The 17,994-nt window shown below is 47.1% G+C and overlaps 1 protein-coding gene across 1 annotated transcript in view; it reads left to right on the top strand.

The window, feature by feature from the left end:
- Nucleotides 1-12,535: 12,535 nt before the first annotated feature.
- The window catches only part of TMEM123 (transmembrane protein 123), a gene marked incomplete at its 5' end in the record, with an annotated part of 28,500 nt that continues 23,041 nt past the window's right edge, over nt 12,536-17,994 (top strand). The window contains one exon of the mRNA XM_081859506.1: nt 12,536-12,899. Within this exon, the coding sequence (XP_081715632.1) occupies nt 12,536-12,899 (364 nt within the window). The remainder of the gene's footprint in view (nt 12,900-17,994) is intronic.

The following is a 17,994-nucleotide window of genomic DNA, read 5'->3' as shown; positions in this document are numbered from 1 at the left end:
AGGACTAAGCCACTTCTGGTGAAGCAGAGCAGCCCACAGAAATGCCGTTAACCTTCCCGCTGGAGCAGTACCTATTTATCTACTTGTACTGGCATGCTTTCGAACTGTTAGGTTGGCAGGAGCAGGGACTGAGCAATGGGACACCCCCCCCCCCGTCGCGGGGATTCGAACCGCCGACCTTCTGATCGGCAAGTCCTAGGCTCTGTTGTTTAACCCACAGCACCACCCGTGTCCCTTTCCTTCATACATACACACAGTCCAAACTAGGACTTGCCTACTGCCAGGTGCGAGCCAGCAATAAATCACACTGTGTAAGTCAAGTTAACTCTTTATTAGAAGACACAAAGACAGCTCAGGATTGCCAGGCCTAAAGAGCACAGCAACTCTTCTCGGTAGGTCTTGCCGCATAAGGCTGTTGTGGAGACTGAAGGTCCCCGACTTCCCACAGCTAAGTGCCCTCCTCTCCTGGATCCCTCCAATGCAATCTGAGACTATGCCAGTGCACCTGTCTTTGGTCTTCTTGCTTCATGCCTCTCCTGGCCCTGGGAGAAAGGGGGAAGAGGAGCTTGTCGCAGCAGGAGGGGAAGGTTCCCTGGCTTCTTCACCAGCCTGACTCATCTCTGCCTCGTGGTCTCCCTCCTCAGCTGCTTCCACTTCAGACTCCCCTTGCTTACTAAGCTGTGTTACCTCTTTAGCTCCTCCCAGCCTGCTCCCTCTAACCACTCACAGTTGTCCCACCACCAATCCCAGGCTCTGAGCCTTCTTCCCTGAGGGATCCTTTGCATACAGCTGGTCCCTGCAGCAGAAGGTATTAGAATGCTGAACAAAACGGAGGAGGAGGAGGAGGCATTTGGATTTGATATCCCGCTTTATCCCTACCCTAAGGAGTCTCAAAGCGGCCAACAATCTCCTTTCCCTTCCTCCCCTCACAACAAACACTCTGTGAGGTGAGTGAGGCTGAGAGACTTCAGAGAAGTGTGACTGGCCCAAGGTCACCCAGCAGCTGCATGTGGAGGAGCAGGGAAGCGAACCCAGTTCACCAGACTACGAGTCCACCGCTCTTAACCACTACACCACACTGGCTCTCAATGAGTGCATTCAATTCTGTAATAAACTATAGTTCCCAAGATTCTTAGGGGGAAGTCATGACTTTGGGGGTTTGTTTTGTTTTTATGATACAATGCATATACAGTGGTGCCCCGCAAGACGAACGCCTCGCAAGACGGAAAACCCGCTAGACGAAAGGGTTTTCCGTTTTGGAGGCGCTTCGCAAGACGAATTTCCCTATGGGCTTGCTTCGCAAGACGACAGCCCATAGGGAAATCTCCGGGACAGTGGGGAAGCGCAGCGCGTCTTCCCCGCTGTCCTCGGACCTCCTCCGAAGCCTGGCGGCGGGGCGGGGACACCTCCTCCCGCCGCCGGGCTTCGGAAGGATGCCCCGATGCCGGGCAGCGAGGCGGGAAAGTCTCCCCCCGCCGCCCGGCATCGGAACGATGCCCCGATGCCCGGCGGCGAGGCGGGAACGCCTCCCCCCGCCGCCCGGCATCGGAACGATGCCCCGATGCCCGGCGGCGAGGCGGGAAAGTCTCCCCCCGCCGCCGGGCTTCGGAAGGATGCCCCGATGCCGGGCGGCGAGGCGGGAACGCCTCCCCCCGCCGCCCGGCATCGGAACGATGCCCCGATGCCCGGCGACGAGGCGGGAACGCCTCCCCCCGCCGCCCGGCATCGGAACGATGCCCCGATGCCCGGCGGCGAGGCGGGAACGCCTCCCCCCGCCGCCCGGCATCGGAACGATGCCCCGATGCCCGGCGGCGAGGCGGGAAAGTCTCCCCCCGCCGCCCGGCATCGGAACGATGCCCCGATGCCAGGCGGCGAGGCGGGAAAGTCTCCCCCCGCCGCCGGGCTTCGGAAGGATGCCCCGATGCCGGGCGGCGAGGCGGGAACGCCTCCCCCCGCCGCCCGGCATCGGAACGATGCCCCGATGCCCGGCGGCGAGGCGGGAACGCCTCCCCCCGCCGCCCGGCTTGGGGCGGGAAAGCCTCCCCCGCCGCCCGGCATCGGAACGATGTCGCGAAGCCGGGCGGCGGGCCGCGAAGCCTGGGCGCGCTGGCAACTCTCCGCAAGGAGCGCTCCCGCTGCTTGCGGAGAGGTCCGCGAAGCCTGTCCTGGACCTCTTCTGAAGGCAGGCGGGGGGGCAAAAGTCTTTGTCCCCCCTGCTTGCCTTCCCAGGGGCTTTTAAATCGCCCCGGACAGCGGAGAAGTCCTCCGCTGTCCCGGGCGATTTTAAAATGCCCGCCAGAAGAGGTCGGGGGAAGGCGGTTTCCATAGGAACGCATTAATTGATTTTCAATGCATTCCTATGGAAAACCGTGCATCGCAAGACGAAAAAACCGCTAGACGAAGAAAATCACGGAACGGATTAATTTCGTCTTGCGAGGCACCACTGTATATATACATATAGTATGCATGTATTGCTATATATATACTGGCAGACCTTCAGATGACAAGCAACTAACAGGTCTGATAACAACAGCAGCAGCATCAACAGAAAATGCCCAGCAAATTTCCCCATTGTTCCCACATCCTGCCTTGTACATCCCCAGCTTCCACTACACATGTCTCAGTCATCTGGAAGGACTGGTGTGATGCCTTCCAGTACTGACAAACAGAAAATACCAGGAAATTAGTAGATCGACATAGAGCTTTAGGATTTAAGCATTTGGCAGCAGGTCTCTCCCTCTATTTGTCAAGCTGCTGCACTGTACTGCTTTGTGCAGGATGGGAAACGGTTACATAAGGCGTACTATCTTATAGGACAATACATGTCTGTGCATCGTGGGATTTCACAGGCCAGTACTGTGATGCAATGGAGGAGTTTAGATAACCGCAGGCTAGATGGCCCTGCTTCTCTTTATGTCTCCTTTCTGTCTTACCGGGAACCAGGAACAATACAATTCTAGGTAGCAGCCACGCTTTATGTTTTCAAAAATGGAAACCAGCCATTAGGGATGAGTGAATCTGTCCATTTCAGTTTCCTTCAGTTTCTCATTTTTCAACTCTTACAGTTCTGCTATATTTCAACATCAGTTTGTGATTTATTTTCATTAATATATGCACTTTTATGCATGCTTTACTTTGATATATACATTTTATGCACAACCTTACTTGGCTGAATTGCAAAACCTGGAGGCGTGAATTTCCCATCAGCTGTGTTTCGATTCATGTATTATTTCAGAAGGTATGAATTAGATAGAGCTTCCTTTAAATGAGAACTAGATCAATGACCCTCGGACTCCCTTCCAGCTCTATAATTCTATGAAATGTTTCCCAAATCCCTATCATTATTCTTCCACCGCAGAATCCCAGATGCAACCTGCCACCTGCATTGGCTCCCAGGACATTTCCGGGCACAATTCAAAGTGTTGGTGCTGACCTTTAAAGCCCTAAATGGCCTGGGCCCAGTATACCTGAAGGAGTGTCTCCACCCCCATCATTCTGCCTGGACGCTGAGGTCCAGCTCCGAGGGCCTTCTGGCAGTTCCCTCATTATGAGAAGCCAAGTTACAGGGAACCAGGCAGAGGGCCTTCTCGGTAGTGGCGCCTGCCCTGCGGAACGCCCTCCCGTCAGATGTCAAGGAAATAAACAACTATCTGACATTTAGAAGACATCTGAAGGCAGCCCTGTTTAGGGAAGTTTTTAATGCTTCATGATCATGTTTTTAATATTCTGTTGGGACCCGCCCAGAGTGACTGGGGAAACACAGCCAGATGGGAGGGGTATAAATTTATTATTATTATTATTATTATTATTATTATTATTATTATGGGTCTGAGTATGAGTCTGTAATTTTCATCTTCAGACTGAGTCTAAACGCAAATCTCACAAAGTCCAGCCTTATTTATTTTTACCCCCGTCCTCCTCCTCCCACCCCCTAAACTCTTCCTTCCTGAAACACCTTGCCTGATGAAGCATTCTGGAAGACTCGAAAGCTTGCATGCTCAATTTTGGTCCTGAGAAAGGTACTGCTCACTTTGTAAAGATTTGTATAATGGCATTATATTCTCAGTTTTATTTTCAAGTCCTTTCCTAATGATCCTAAGCATGGAATTTTCATTTTTCATTGCTGCCGCACACTCAGTCAACATCTTCATTGAGCTATCTACTCTAACCCCCAGCTCCACTTCTTTTACCTGCCTGAGAACTGTAGTTTATTAGGGTGTTGAGAGTTGTTAGGAGACCTTGTTCCCTCAGGGAACTACAATTCCCATACAGGTTTAACAATCAATTGCTTTTCCCAGGGAACTCTGGGAAACTGTAGCTCTCTGAGGGGAATAGCGATCTCCTAACAACTCTCAGCACCCTTAACAAACCGCAGTTCCCAGGATACTTTGGGGAAAGTGATATGATGCTGCTTTAAGTGTACAGTGCAGATGGAGCCTTAAATAGTTGTCCAGAACTGCAAGCCATAGGGAAAATATGCCCTCCTGGATATAGAAAAACAGCAGTCTATTATGTTTTGCCTAGATTGAGATTTCTTAGTCTCAGTCTGCCATCTGATGGACAACACAGTCCTTGTCTCATAAGCATTTTACCTAGATTCTCAAGCTTTTGTTTTCTTCAATGACAACCTGAAAATTGCGAACCACGTATTAGACCTTTTTGGTTCTACAAACCAAAGTGCATAATTCATATTTTAATTGCTGACATCTTAGATTTTTAATGTAATGAATCTCCCTGCTTTGGGTGAGCAAAGTTCTGCAAAATTTGTTGTCCGAATCAATCAACCAAATGCAGATATACTCAGCTGCTCCACAACCTTTCTATGGACCACCTAAGTGGGCTTTTTCTCACCAAATACAACAGTGGTCCACATCTGTTAAGAATTTCTGAGAGACACCAGACATAACTACTTTAAGGACCTCCTTTTCTCCCAGAACATGATCCCTCATTTCTTGTATTAAGACCACTATGTTCATAAATAGTATGTGTTGTCTGTTAAACCTTGACTATTGGATTCAGCCTTCACACAGATGATGATAACAAAACTGACTCATTTTCAAGGTTATATACAGCTCTGTGGCCTTGTTCTAAAACACAGCCCTGAAGCAGGGACCTTCTAGGTCAAAGAACAGACAAACAAGGAAGAATCTGGGGTTCAGCTGAACTTAGGGATTGGGAAGAAATTTAATTCACTTTGCATTTAAAGGTAAACTTATTTAATTTACACTTTCCAAAACTATATTCTTGTTGTATGTTCCCCCGCCCCCCACTAATATATGCATTTATATGCACACTTTTCTCCAGTATATCATATTTGTACACATTACATGGAGGGAGAATTGCACTGTAAAAAATGTTCTGAACCAAGTGGGATGGGATGTTATGCTTGGAATCTATTCCTAGAATGAAAAAGGATAAAAACACTATTGCACTAGGTGGCAGCAAAGCTGATGTTTACATCAAATCCGATTACTTACATGACTAAAACATTTCGTTTACCCGAAGACCATTTCATACAAATCAGCAGAATTCATGGGCAAAGGTTCTCCCCGGATGAACAAGTTCAGAATTCGGGCTGGGGGTTCTCTGCTTTGAATTGTGTTGTTGTATATCTTCTTATTGCTTTGTTCTCATTGGTACTAAAAACATCCTGGGATAAATACTATGAAGGAAGCTATATAAATGCCACAGATAAGTAAATCAAGGCACATTCCCCTCACACCACTGCCTCAGGGAAAAAAAAGCCTGAGAATACTATCTGTGCAAAGATGTACCAAGTATACTTGGTGTACCAAGATGAAATTAGGTTTGTCACTTCACACACACACATACAGCACTTCAAGAACAGGAAATACAGAATACATACAACAAAAGCAAAGAGGACATCTAGACATTCAGTCCCTGAGCCCCTCCAGGGGCAATAGCTGTAAAATGGGTGTGTGTGGTTAAAAAATGAAAAGCGAGCCTTCTGTTGCAAGTGGTAGTGGTCTGCTTGAGTTTATTAATCACATCTCGTACCTACGGGACCGCCTCTCCCTGTATGCCCCATGGAGAGCCTCAAGGTCCATAAATAACAACACCCTAGAGGTCCTGGGCCCTAAGGAAGTTAGATTGGCTTCAACCAGAGCCAGGGCCTTTTCAACACTGGCCCCGGCCTGGTGGAACGCTCTGCCTCATGAGACCAGGGCCCTGCAGGATCTGATTTCTTTCCGCAGGGCCTGTAAGACAGAGTTGTTCCGCCTGGCCTTTGGCTTGGAGCCAATTTGATTCCCTCCCTCCCTCTCTCTTTTTTTTTTTTCCCCCTTCTCCTGCGATGAGGCTACATTTTAATATTTTAATGTTCCATTATCTTAATGTTGTATTTTATTTTTGTTTTTAAGTTGTAATCATTCATCTTGTTTTTATTATTGCTTGTAAGCCGTTCTGAGCCCGGCCTTGGCTGGGGAGGGCGGGGTATAAATAAAAAATTATTATTATTATTATTATTATCATTATCTTACATTCAGCCTCTGCCTGAGGTGGAGAGGGGGTGGCACTGTGAGAGGGCCAGCAGCAATAACAACAACAACTTCGTGATTAGTCCCCACAACCTTTTTTCCAGGAAAAAAAGGCATTGTGAGAATCATTGTATTTTCTCAGGTCTTTCAGTCTTTAAAAATGCTGTATTATTCCTTCCTTGCTGTATTATACTGTATTGTTTTAATTAGTGTTTTTATAGTTGTTCTGATTTTGAGTGGAGTGCCCTACCTGGGTGGATGGAGCAGCCAAGTAATTTCGTTGTCCCCGAGAGGGGGCAATGACAATAAAGATATTATTATTATTATTACAGATAGGTAGCCGTGTTGGTCTGCATTATTATTATTATTATTATTATTATTATTATTATTATTATTATTACTGTTATTGTTATTATTGAATTACCTTCTGAACCACTATCTCAAGGTGATTTGCACGAGATAATTAAAAACAGCTAAAACACTAAAACAGCAAACCCGTATAAAACAAGACTAATACCCTAATATATGGACCCTTCTTGTAAAGACCTAGTTTCCAGGGGGGAAAGCCTGTCAGAACAAAACTATCTTCAATTGTTTCCAGAAAGTGATGCCTGTTGCATCTTGGCAGGTATTCCAGAGATCAGGGACAGCCACATGAAAAGCCCTGCTCCAAGTTACTGAAGATCTTTGGAACTTACAGGGAAAACTGTAACACAGCTTGCAGCAATCTACTGAGTGTAGAAGACAAAACAGTCTCTCAAGTAACCTGGTCCTTAGCTCTATAGGGCTGTATATGTTAGTACATACACCTTGGGCTTGGCCCAGGAACAGGTTGGCAGCCAGGGCAAACCCCACAGGGTGTTACGTTCTGAAAGTAGTTCCCCCTCCCCACAAGCAAGCTAGCAGCCACATTCTGCACCAACCCTCTGCCCTTGCCGGTTTTACTTTGCTTTTACGGCTGTGTTTATAGTTTTAGATTTTTAATGTTCTGTTTGCAACCTTTTATGGTTCTGCAATTGACTGTAAACCACCCGGCGAACTTTTTGTCCTTGGGCAGTGCACAAATATTGTCAGTAAATCAATAGCTGCTCAGCCCCGCTCCCTCCCTTCAGAGGACCTGCCGCCTGCCAACTCCCAGAAAAAGCAAGACTGCTTCCATCACGGGCTGCGTGAGGTCCAGCTGCTCAGCTCCAAGATTTTGGCAAGGGCAGGGATGAAACTTGGCAGAGCAGATGCTCAGCACACAAAAAGGTCCTGGTTCAGTACCTAGTGATTCCAGGTAATGGCAGAAGAGACCCATGCTGGAAACAGTGGAGAGCAGGCACCGGTTAGGGTTAAAAATAGTAAGCTAGATAGACCAATGGACTGGCTCAGTCTAAGGCAGCTTCCTACATTCCTGTTGGATGCTGTCTGGCATGAGAACTTGAAGTATCTTGCAGATGAAGATGATGGAGTTTATGGAGTAGGCTGATCTCACCAGAAGAATCCGCGACCAGAAAGAAGAGGAACATCAAGAAGACTGGAAGAAATTTAAAGACTATTTGAATATTGTAATATTAAAGATATGTAACCACTTGAAAGAAACAATTAGGCCTAAACTGGAATTAAATTTATAAATAAGAAAATGTACGATAAGGAAAGTTATGTAATATGATTAGGACTGTGATATGGTCTTTTGAAACACTGATATTGGAAACTGCTAGATATATTTACTAAGAAATTCAGATGGAAGAGATTCGAGGAAGTCAAATACTATGTTTATGAAGATGGATGGTACTTAATTTTAATTAATTAAGTGGTAATGTGCTGTATGTATCTTTTTTCTTTTTCTTTTATTCTTTGTTTGTTTTTATTATTGTTAATCTTTCTTTCTTTTTACTATAAATATTATTGGGGGGGGGAGAGAACTTGAAGTATTTTGGCTCTCTATTTACACCACGCAATGCAATTTCTGCCCATTTTAGATTGTGCGTGCGATTTTCAAGACTCTGAAAACTGCTTTGGCAGCCCTTAGGACTACTAAGTGAAACACAAGTATTTTAAATGCTCCTATGTTGAACTCCTTGCCCCAAAGTTTTAGGTATCATCCCCTCTATTTGTGTCTTGCTGGCATTTGGAGACATTTCAACTTTTTTTTTTTTTTTTTTTAAATTATTAATGCATAAAACACATACATATACATTTACACAATACACGTACACCACACACTAACTTATCTTCATAACATAAAACATACCTACATTACTCTATATAATACCTACCTATACTATACATATCAACATACTTACACACCTACCCCACACAAACACGGGAAAATATCTGTCGTTGCTGAACTTCATGAACTGATTAGTAATAGTACTACTCTATTCTGCCTTGGTAAGACCACACCTGGAATATGGTGTCCAGTTCTGGGTGCCACAATTTAAGGAGGATTTTGACAAACTGGAATGTGTGCAGAGGAAAAAAGGAAGATAGACATTTTTGTAACACAGAAATCAATAAATGTGAAGGGAGAAGAAACGCCACGGTGCATCTGCAGCGGCAAAACTGGGCACCTTCATCTGCCCCAGTTGCAATAAAACATGTCTCTCCGGTATCGGTCTCTACAGCCACAGCAGGCGCTGTAACTCTCTAATAGTTTGACTTCACCCCAAAGGAGCACTCCTCCACTGTCTCCTGAGACAGACAAATGCCAATGAATGAGTGCACATGTGGGCATTAGGCTACTCTGGGCAAGTGCGGCTGAGGCCAGGACCTACTGAGCCCTCAACTTACTTCTAGGGTGGCCCCCCTGGCCTTTATATACAGAGGGCAGCGCTCTATTGAAAGAAATGTCTGAGGTCAACAACACCTCAGAGCACAATCATGGGAGGGGTTTTCCCTGCTCTCTCCACCGCTGCTTTTGGAAGCCTTGTGAGTTGCTGCAGGAGAGGGACTGGGAGCAACATCATGAGTGGGGTGTTTCCAGGGTTCGAAATTAGCAGGGCGCCAGACGCATTTTGCGCCTCGAGATTCTCCATTTGCAAGCACCTCAAAAAGCCTGGCGCCGTTTTTTGCACCGGGCTGACACTCAAGGATTACTGAAACATATGTGCTTTGAAGCCTCAGGGTATAAGCTAAGGATAGACAATATGTGAAAGAGTTTAACAATAAAGAGTGCTTTGAAAACCCAAGTATGGTACCAATATTTTTACTGCAAACACCAAATTAAACATGTATCAACAATTTCTGCTAAAAGTGTGATATTAACAATGAAGCTCAGCATCAAAAAAACTGGTCCCATCTGGTCCCATCATGGCAACTGGTCCCATCACCTCCTGGCAAATAGAAGGGGAAGAAATGGAGGCAGTGAGAGATTTTACTTTCTTGCGCTCCATGATCACTGCAGATGGTGACAGCAGCCACGAAAATAAAAGACGCCTGCTTCTTGGGAGAAAAGCAATGACAAACCTAGACAGCATCTTATAAACCAGAGACATCACCTTGCCAACAAAGGTCCGTATAGTAAAAGCTATGATTTTCCCAGTACTGATGTATGGAAGTGAAAGCTGGACCATAAAGAAGGCTGATCGCCGAAGAACTGATGCTTTTGAATTATGGTGCTGGAGGAGAGTCTTCAGAGTCCCATGGACTGCAAGAAGATCAAGCCTATCCATTCTTAAGGAAATCAGCCCTGAGTACTTACTAGAAGGACAGATCGTGAAGCTTTGGCCACCTCATGAGAAGAGAAGACTCCCTGGAAAAGACCCTGATGTTGAGAAAGATGGAGGGCACAAGGAGAAGGGGACGACAGAGGACGAGATGGTTGGACAGTGTTCTCGAAGCTACTGACATGAGTTTGACCAAACTGTGGTCAAAGCTACTAACATGAGTTTGACCAAACTGTGGGAGGCAGTGAAAGACAGGAGGGCCTGGTGTGCTCTGGTCCATGGGGTCACGAAGAGTCGGACAAAACTAAACAACAACAACAAAAAACAATGTTTCGCTTCTGTGAATTGTGTATTAATGCATGCTCATCAAAATAATAAATGAAAAGTGTTGCCGACCACCCCACCCCAGTGGCAACTAGACATTCTGTTTTGGCACCCATAACTCATTTGGCTCCTAGCTTTTCTATCCCAGTTTCTAACACTTGCTGTTTCTAGGACCAAGGTGATACCAGCTGTTTTGATGTTACCAGGAGGTGCAATGTTGTGAGTGTAATCTTGCTGTATTTATAGTACCGAAATGTTTTCTTGCATGTTGCTATTTTCACTATCAAGTTCCTGTTTTATTATGTTATTACGAAACTCCTCTTGCAACCATTGGTTTTGAGGCGTATTCCTTTTTTTCTTTGCTGTAAACTGCTTAGAGCATGTTCCTTTTTGTGGACTGGTGACATGCAAATACTATAATCATGATGTTGATTATGTCGGCCCTCTCATTTCATGGGCCTTCAGCAGATGCGATGGTACCCACTGCTAGGCCTGGCCGAAGGTGTATTGCAGTAGCAATACCACCAAACAGATACAGGGGTCAAAAAAAAACAAGAACAAGAAATGAGTCCCCAAACCCTTGTTTGGGTTAAAGATGGGCCTGAAAAGTATAATGACTACGGGTCTATTTCAAGTAGTCCACATCCAGTTTAAAGATTTTATTTTCAAGAAACTGTAGAGAGGCCATCTTTGTTGCAAGTCCATGCAATGTCTTTCGTTTTGTAGCTGTGTGATTTGTGCTCATCCTGTATTGTGATGGCCATTGGCTATAAACAATAAAATTGATGGATTGATGGACTGATACAAGACCTGCTCCCTGCCTTGCTAGTCTGTTTCCACCAGGCCTGCAAGGGCCCTGACTGACTCCAGCTACAAAAATGCTGCAGAAGCGAGCAGTCATCCTTGTTGTGAGGCCTGCAGGATCTGCTACAGAGGATGCTTACAGATGCTTGGGGGTGGGGGTGGGATGTTGTTTAAGGGTTTAAAGTTGGGGGTCAATGTTTAATTTTCAAGGAGCTTACTTTCTGCTGCTCTTGGTATTAAATTTTTGCAAAAAAAAAAAATCGTGCCAGACTTTTTTTTATGTTGGGCTTGTTTCATTTTATCGTATACTTCTTGATACGCTTTTCTCTATTGCTTAGGACCACTTGTGATATTTCTGTAATGATGAGAAAAGGTGAGTTAGCAGCTTATACAATGGCATGGAGAAAGTGGAAAGAGAGTGGCTGGGGAAACCCAGCCAGATGGGTGGGGCGCTGTGGGTTAAAACACAGAGCCTAGGACTTGCTGATCAGAAGGTTGGCGGTTCGAATCCCCACAATGGGGTGAGCTCCCGTTGCTCAATCCCTGCTCCTGCCAACCTAGCAGTTCGAAAGCACGTCAAAGTGCAAGTAGATAAATAGGTACCACTCCAGCGGGAAGGTAAACAGCGTTTCCGTGCGCTGCTGTGGTTCGCCAGAAGTGGCTTAGTCATGCTGGCCACATGACCCGGAAGCTGTACGCTTGGCCAGTAATGCGAGATGAGCGCCGCAACCCCAGAGTCGGCCACAACTGGACCTAACGGTCAGGGGTCCCTTTACCTTTTATATTATTATTATTCTCCCTCCCTCATAATGCTAGAACTCATGGGCAGGCAACGAAGCCGAATGATGGAAGATTTAGGACACCCAGCCATTGTTTTATTATTATTCCACCACCACCGGTCACAGGGATTCATAGTTTTCCTCCCACACTTTTGACCCTGTTGCTCTTCATCAACAATAGCCGCTGTTCCTTAATGCACAACTTTTGCAACCACCGCCTCCTTCCTTCCTTCCTTCGCTCAGCCCGCAGAGCGCGAGAATCTTCGCAGAACTGCAGAGTTGGAAGGGACCCCAAGGGTCATCCAGCCCAACCCGCTGCGACGCTGGAAACTCAGCTAAAGCACCCGTGGCAGATGGCCACCCAACCTCTGCTTTAAAAACCTCCAAGGAAGGAGAGTCCACAACCTCCCGAGGGTTGCGCGTTCGATCCCCACGTGGGACGAAAGACGCCTGCATCGCGGGGTGAGGAGGGCTGGACTAGATGACCCTCGAGGCCCCGCCCAAGTGCTACGATTCCCTCCCGCTTGCTCGCGCTCGGCGCTGCAAGTGGCCAGGCTCTCCCTCTCCAGGCGGGGCGCGCCGGAGACAAAAGGCCAATGGCGCGCCACTCCGGGCTCCCCGCCCAGGCCCGCATCCGCCGCCCAGCCTCCTCCTAGCCCGTCACGTGGGAAGAGAGCCCCGCGGCTCCTCGCAGCAACAGGGGCAGGAGAAGAGCCGCGTGGAGTCGGAGAGAAGCGCCTGCGATCGCCTCCTGTTCGTCGACCTTGTGCTCCTCGCTCTCCCTTCCGCCATGAAGAAGCTGCTGGTGGCCGCGCTGCTGCTCGGCTGCTTTGCCGCCCTGTCGGGTAAGTCGCCTTTTTTCTTCTTCTGCGAGGGCGGGGAAGACCCCCCGCTGCGAGCGAGAGAAAAAGGGAAAGTTGCCTTCGCTCCTCTCCACGGATCAGGTCCCCTCGCGCGCGCGCGCGCGCGCACCCTCCCACGCCCTCTGCTTTTCGGAAAGGGATGCGTCCGAAGGAGGTTTGCTCATTTCCCTCTCTGTTGCAAGCGGGAACTTGCATGGATTTTTGTAATGTCCCCCGCTCCCCTCCCGCCGCAGAGGCGGCTCAGCTCAAGAAGTGGGGTCGCCAGTTTTGAAAAGCCCACGCTTTCTAAACCGTGAAAGTTACTTGGAGACCTCGGGGTATCTCTCTCTCGCGCGTGTGTGTGTGTGTTGTGCGCGCCGTCGAGGTTGCACAGCCGACCGCAGAAAAGGAAGTGCACGTGGTTTATTTTAATTTTTGCAGGGAGAAGGTCCCCGGTTCAGTTCAAGCGCAGTTCCAAACCAAATCTTTTTCTTTTAAAAAGAAGAAAAAAAAAGCAGAGGGAATAGCAGGTCTGGTTGTTGTTGTTGTTTAGTCGTTTAGTCGTGTCCGACTCTTCGTGACCATGAACCAGAGCACGCCAGGCACTTCTGTCTTCCACTGCCTCCTGCAGTTTGGTCAAACTCATGCTGGTAGCTTCAAGAACACTATCCAACCATCTCGTCCTCTGTCGTCTCCTTCTCCTTGTGCCTTCCATCTTTCCCAACATCAGGTTCTTTTCCAAGGAGTCTTCTCTTCTCATGAGGTGGCCAAAGTATTGGAGTCTCAGCTTCAGGATCTGTCCTTCCAGTGAGCATTCAGGGCTGATTTCCTTAAGAATGGATAGGTTTGATCTTCTTGCAGTCCATGGGACTCTCAAGAGTCTCCTCCAGCACCATAATTCAAAAGCATCAATTCTTCGGCGATCAGCCTTCTTTATGGTCCAGCTCTCACTTCCATACATCACTACTGGGAAAACCATAGCTTTTACTATACGGACCTTTGTTGGCAAGGTGATGTCTCTGGTTTATAAGATGCTGTCTAGGTTGGTCCCCAAATCCCTGCCTGTCATAATAGACAGTGCCAGAACAGATGGAGCAATGGGTCTTAGATGCTGTTTCATGTTTTCAGAGCAGATAGAACTGGGACGCCTTTCTTCCATCCCGTTCCTACATCCTTTATTGCACAGCAAAGGGACCTTCGTGTGAACGCAGCCAGAAAATGACCTACCACCATGCAAGCAGTTTGCTTCTTGTTGGAAAATAGGTTTAGGGAGGATTGAGGTCACTGAGGTTTGTATCCATCTGTGTGGCTTTATTGGAGTTCCGTGAGTAACAAACAGCGTGGTCTTGTTTCTAGCCCTTGGGAGGCTCTTGGGGGATGAAGTGTAAACTGCAAGCACTTGGCGATCTGTGCGAAATCATAGCAAAGGCCAGAGCATGTAAACAAAAGACTGACATGCTGAGGCAAAACATTGGCTTGGAAGTAAACCCTTCCAAGCAAGGCTGCAGATCTTAAGACATGTTTGCTAAGATAAGAATCTCACCAATCAAAACTCTGTTCTCTCATTTATTTGCCAACAAAGGGCAAGTGTTGCTTTCTAGAGCAGCTTTTGCCCACCTGTGCCCTCCAGATGTTTTTAACTACAACTTCCATCAGGCTCCTCCAGCACAGCCTGGCTGATGAGAGCTGTGATTGAAAACATCTGGACTGAAGGGCACCAGGTTGCCGAAGTCTGGAATAGCTTGACCTACTAAATCTTAATGACAGGGTCTACTTTTAGGGGCAATAATTAGTATTAGCATTACAGTGGTACCTTGGGTTACACACGCTTCAGGTTACAGACTCTGCTATCCCAGGAATATTACCTCGGATTAAGAACTTTGCTTCAGGATGAGAACAGAAATCGCAGCGGCGCAGCAGCAGCAGGAGGCCCCATTAGCTAAAGTGGTGCTTCAGGTTAAGAACAGTTTCAGGTTAAGAATGGACCTCCGGAACAAATTAAGTATGTAACCAGAGGTACCACTGTATTTATGTAGGAAGCTCTACTCTTGTTTTCAGTCAACCATGGCTTCCTGCTTCATCCATGATTAACACCAGCCATGATTAGTTTAAACCAGGCATAGGCAAACTCGGCCCTCCAGATGTTTTGGGACTACAACTCCCATCATCCCTGACCACTGGTCCTGTTAGCTAGGGATGGTGGGAGTTGTAGTCCCAAAACATCTGGAGGGCCAAGTTTTCCTATGCCTGGTTTAAAGAATCCAGCTTCATAAGCTATGATTTAAAATGGTCTTGTTTTGAAACCGACTGCTGTTAATTGTTAAACCAACTTTAAACCATAGGTTACGGAGCTGGCTTCCTTTAATGAGCCATAGGTATTGTTAACCATGGTTCCTGGTTTGGGCAAAACCAAAAGTTGATTTTTCAAAGTCCTTCTCCCAGATGCAGAAGAGGATGGAGGGGGGTACCAAACCTTGGTTTTGCTGCAGGTCATACATGTTGCAGTGTACCATGGTTTAAATTTAGCATGACATGAGAACACAGTTCTGTGTTGCACTCTCACTTGCGTTGGAGGAAGAAGGCAAAGGTCCACTGCCTTCGTGTCTTTAGGGGAACTTGGAGGAACCGCAGTTGGTGCTCAGCACCCCGGTCGGTGACCCCACACAGTCAGAGGGCATGTGCGCCACTCCTGTGAAACCTGTCAGACCGGTGGTGCCAACAAGTCTGAGTATCCACAAGGATATTGGATCATTTGGTTCCCAGATTAGTGCCTGGAGTGTAGAAGGGCCCCTGAGAATATAGAAGTTTGTTGATGTATAAAAAATATTTAGAGACTGCTCCTTGTATATCTGGCTTGTATACAACAGAAATTGCAAGAGAGACTGTTGGCATCCATCTGTCTTGAGAGAGAGTGGAATCCGCCTCCGGGGGTGAAGTCAAACCGCTGCATTAGCAGCACCAAAGTGACTTTTCTGGGGCATAAGCCTGGGCAGTGTGTATGGAGTTTCTTGGCTGCCCAGACAGCAAGACTCTTAGCCTCACTGATGTGGTCCAAAGGAAAGCAGAGCAATACGTTCGGTACCAGCTTGGCTGGAGGAGTTGCCGGAAGGAGGCGTACAAGGCACCCTCCAACCATCTTAGGGACTCTACTCCAGATTTGCGTAGGGCTTTTCTCCTTGGCCTTTTCTTCTCCTGAAGATACTTCACAAGGCAGCAGAGGTTGAGGATCAGGGTTTTCCTTCTCCTGGATGGGCTACCTTCTCAGGTTGATGAGCCCCATCTGCCCCTCACTTCCCTCTACAGCAAGTGCATAAACCACCTTCCTGGGGCCACTATTGGTCTTGTCAGCTCAATTCACTAGAGCTGTCTTTGCATGCAGGGGAAGTCCCTCACCAAGGGTTTGAGACCAGTCGGCTACCCCTCACCTGGTTTAGCCAGCCAGTCAAAGCCGTTCCTGGGGTGTGTCCACTGTCTCATGCTGACAGCTTCTGTGAGCCACAGGTGAGAGCTGAGTGCAGGGTAGGGGACCCCAGAAGGAGCATAACATGCCCCCCACCACAGGTACTCCTCTTCCCCTAAAACCCTTCAAAAGATATACAAGTAAACCATTAGAAGCAATGCAGGATATGCATAAAAATGGCTGGTTCCTCTTGAAAGTTTAAGCCGCTGAATTAGCCTGTTGACATAAAAAAAAATATATCTTGGAGATGCCTGAAGATCAAAAGGTAGGGTACCTGCCAGATGTGTGCTGCAAGAGTGTTCCACAGCATGGGACCAGTGGCACTAAACGCTCAACTTCTGGTTGAAGCCAAATGGATTTCTGAAACACTGGGGGCAACTGACGTAGTTCCTCTGGATGATTTCACTGAACTTGCTGCTATATAAGACTCTGATGAATTAGCCCCACACAGATAGAGCTGATGGAGCAGCTGGCCTGACCTTGGAAAAGGCCTAGGTAGAAAATATTGGCTAAGAAGATAGTTCAAGATTACATTATCTCTTTCTGGGTTGTAAATCAGTCTTCCTTGACCCTTGAGAAGCCTGAAGGGAACTGTGCTAAATTTAATGTGCTGTGAAATATCTAGCAGCTAAGGGAGGTAGCACAGTTGCTCTGAATTAAATGTAGCATCTCAGGCAGCTTTCGAAATTTGCCAGGCACATTTTGCACCTGGCTATTGGCCACTTGCAACCAAGTGAAGATACCTGGGTGTCAGAATAGTGCCTGGCGTCTCTACCATCTGGAGGTGTGTGCCTGGGGATTCTTGAATCTGGGCTGTTTTCACACAGTAGCTACACATCCTGTAGAATTCTAACAGTGGTAGTTTATCTGCACAATCGGAATTAATTACAGGAACCAAAAAGTCCTGTTGAAAAATACAACATTCAAGCCGGCTGGCCCCAAAATGCAACTAGGCATTCTGTTTTGGCGACAGCAACCCTGGTTGAAGGAGCCATTTGGCGCCTAATTTTTATATCTGAGTTTCTAACACTGACTCAGGATTCATTTGTGAAAAGGGGGGAAACTTGCTAGTAATAAACATAACTTGCCTTCCTGTATCTGAAAAGAATTTATGACCCAAGGCCCAAGGCCCAGCCTGAAGTGGGTTGTAAACGGCCACTGCACGTCTAGGTGATGTTTAGTGGAACTCATCTCAGTGGGGATAACGTGGCCTGTTGTATCTTCCCCACCCCCAAAATTAGCAGATAATAATGTGAGCCTCATATGCAGGCAAGTGCAGAACATCGTGACACAAGGTAAACGACGTGAAGTGGACGGAACGAAAAGGATGTGCATTTCCTGTAACATCTACCAGAAAAGTCAAGTAGCTTCGAAAAGGTTTGGGGATTTGCAGGTTTCGTTTGGAAACCCGGTTGACAAGAGGCAAACAGACAATTTAAACACAGCTTGCAAGTTTTTGCTAGAACTTTTAAAAACCACAACGATAAATCCAATGTTATGCTTGGCTCCTGATATACTTCCCTCTGTCTTTCTACTCCTTTTCCACCCTCCCCGTGTATTTTAGTTTACTGTTCCAACAATCTTTCTCAAGCTTGTGTGCCAGAGAGCAGCATCTGTATAGGAACCAACAGATCCATC

The sequence above is a fragment of the Podarcis erhardii genome, assembly GCF_964252035.2.
Source record: "Podarcis erhardii genome assembly, chromosome: 4".
NCBI lineage: Eukaryota > Metazoa > Chordata > Lepidosauria > Squamata > Lacertidae > Podarcis > Podarcis erhardii.
The sequence above is the reverse complement of the archived record's forward strand: the minus strand, read 5'-3'. Positions and strand labels throughout refer to the sequence as shown.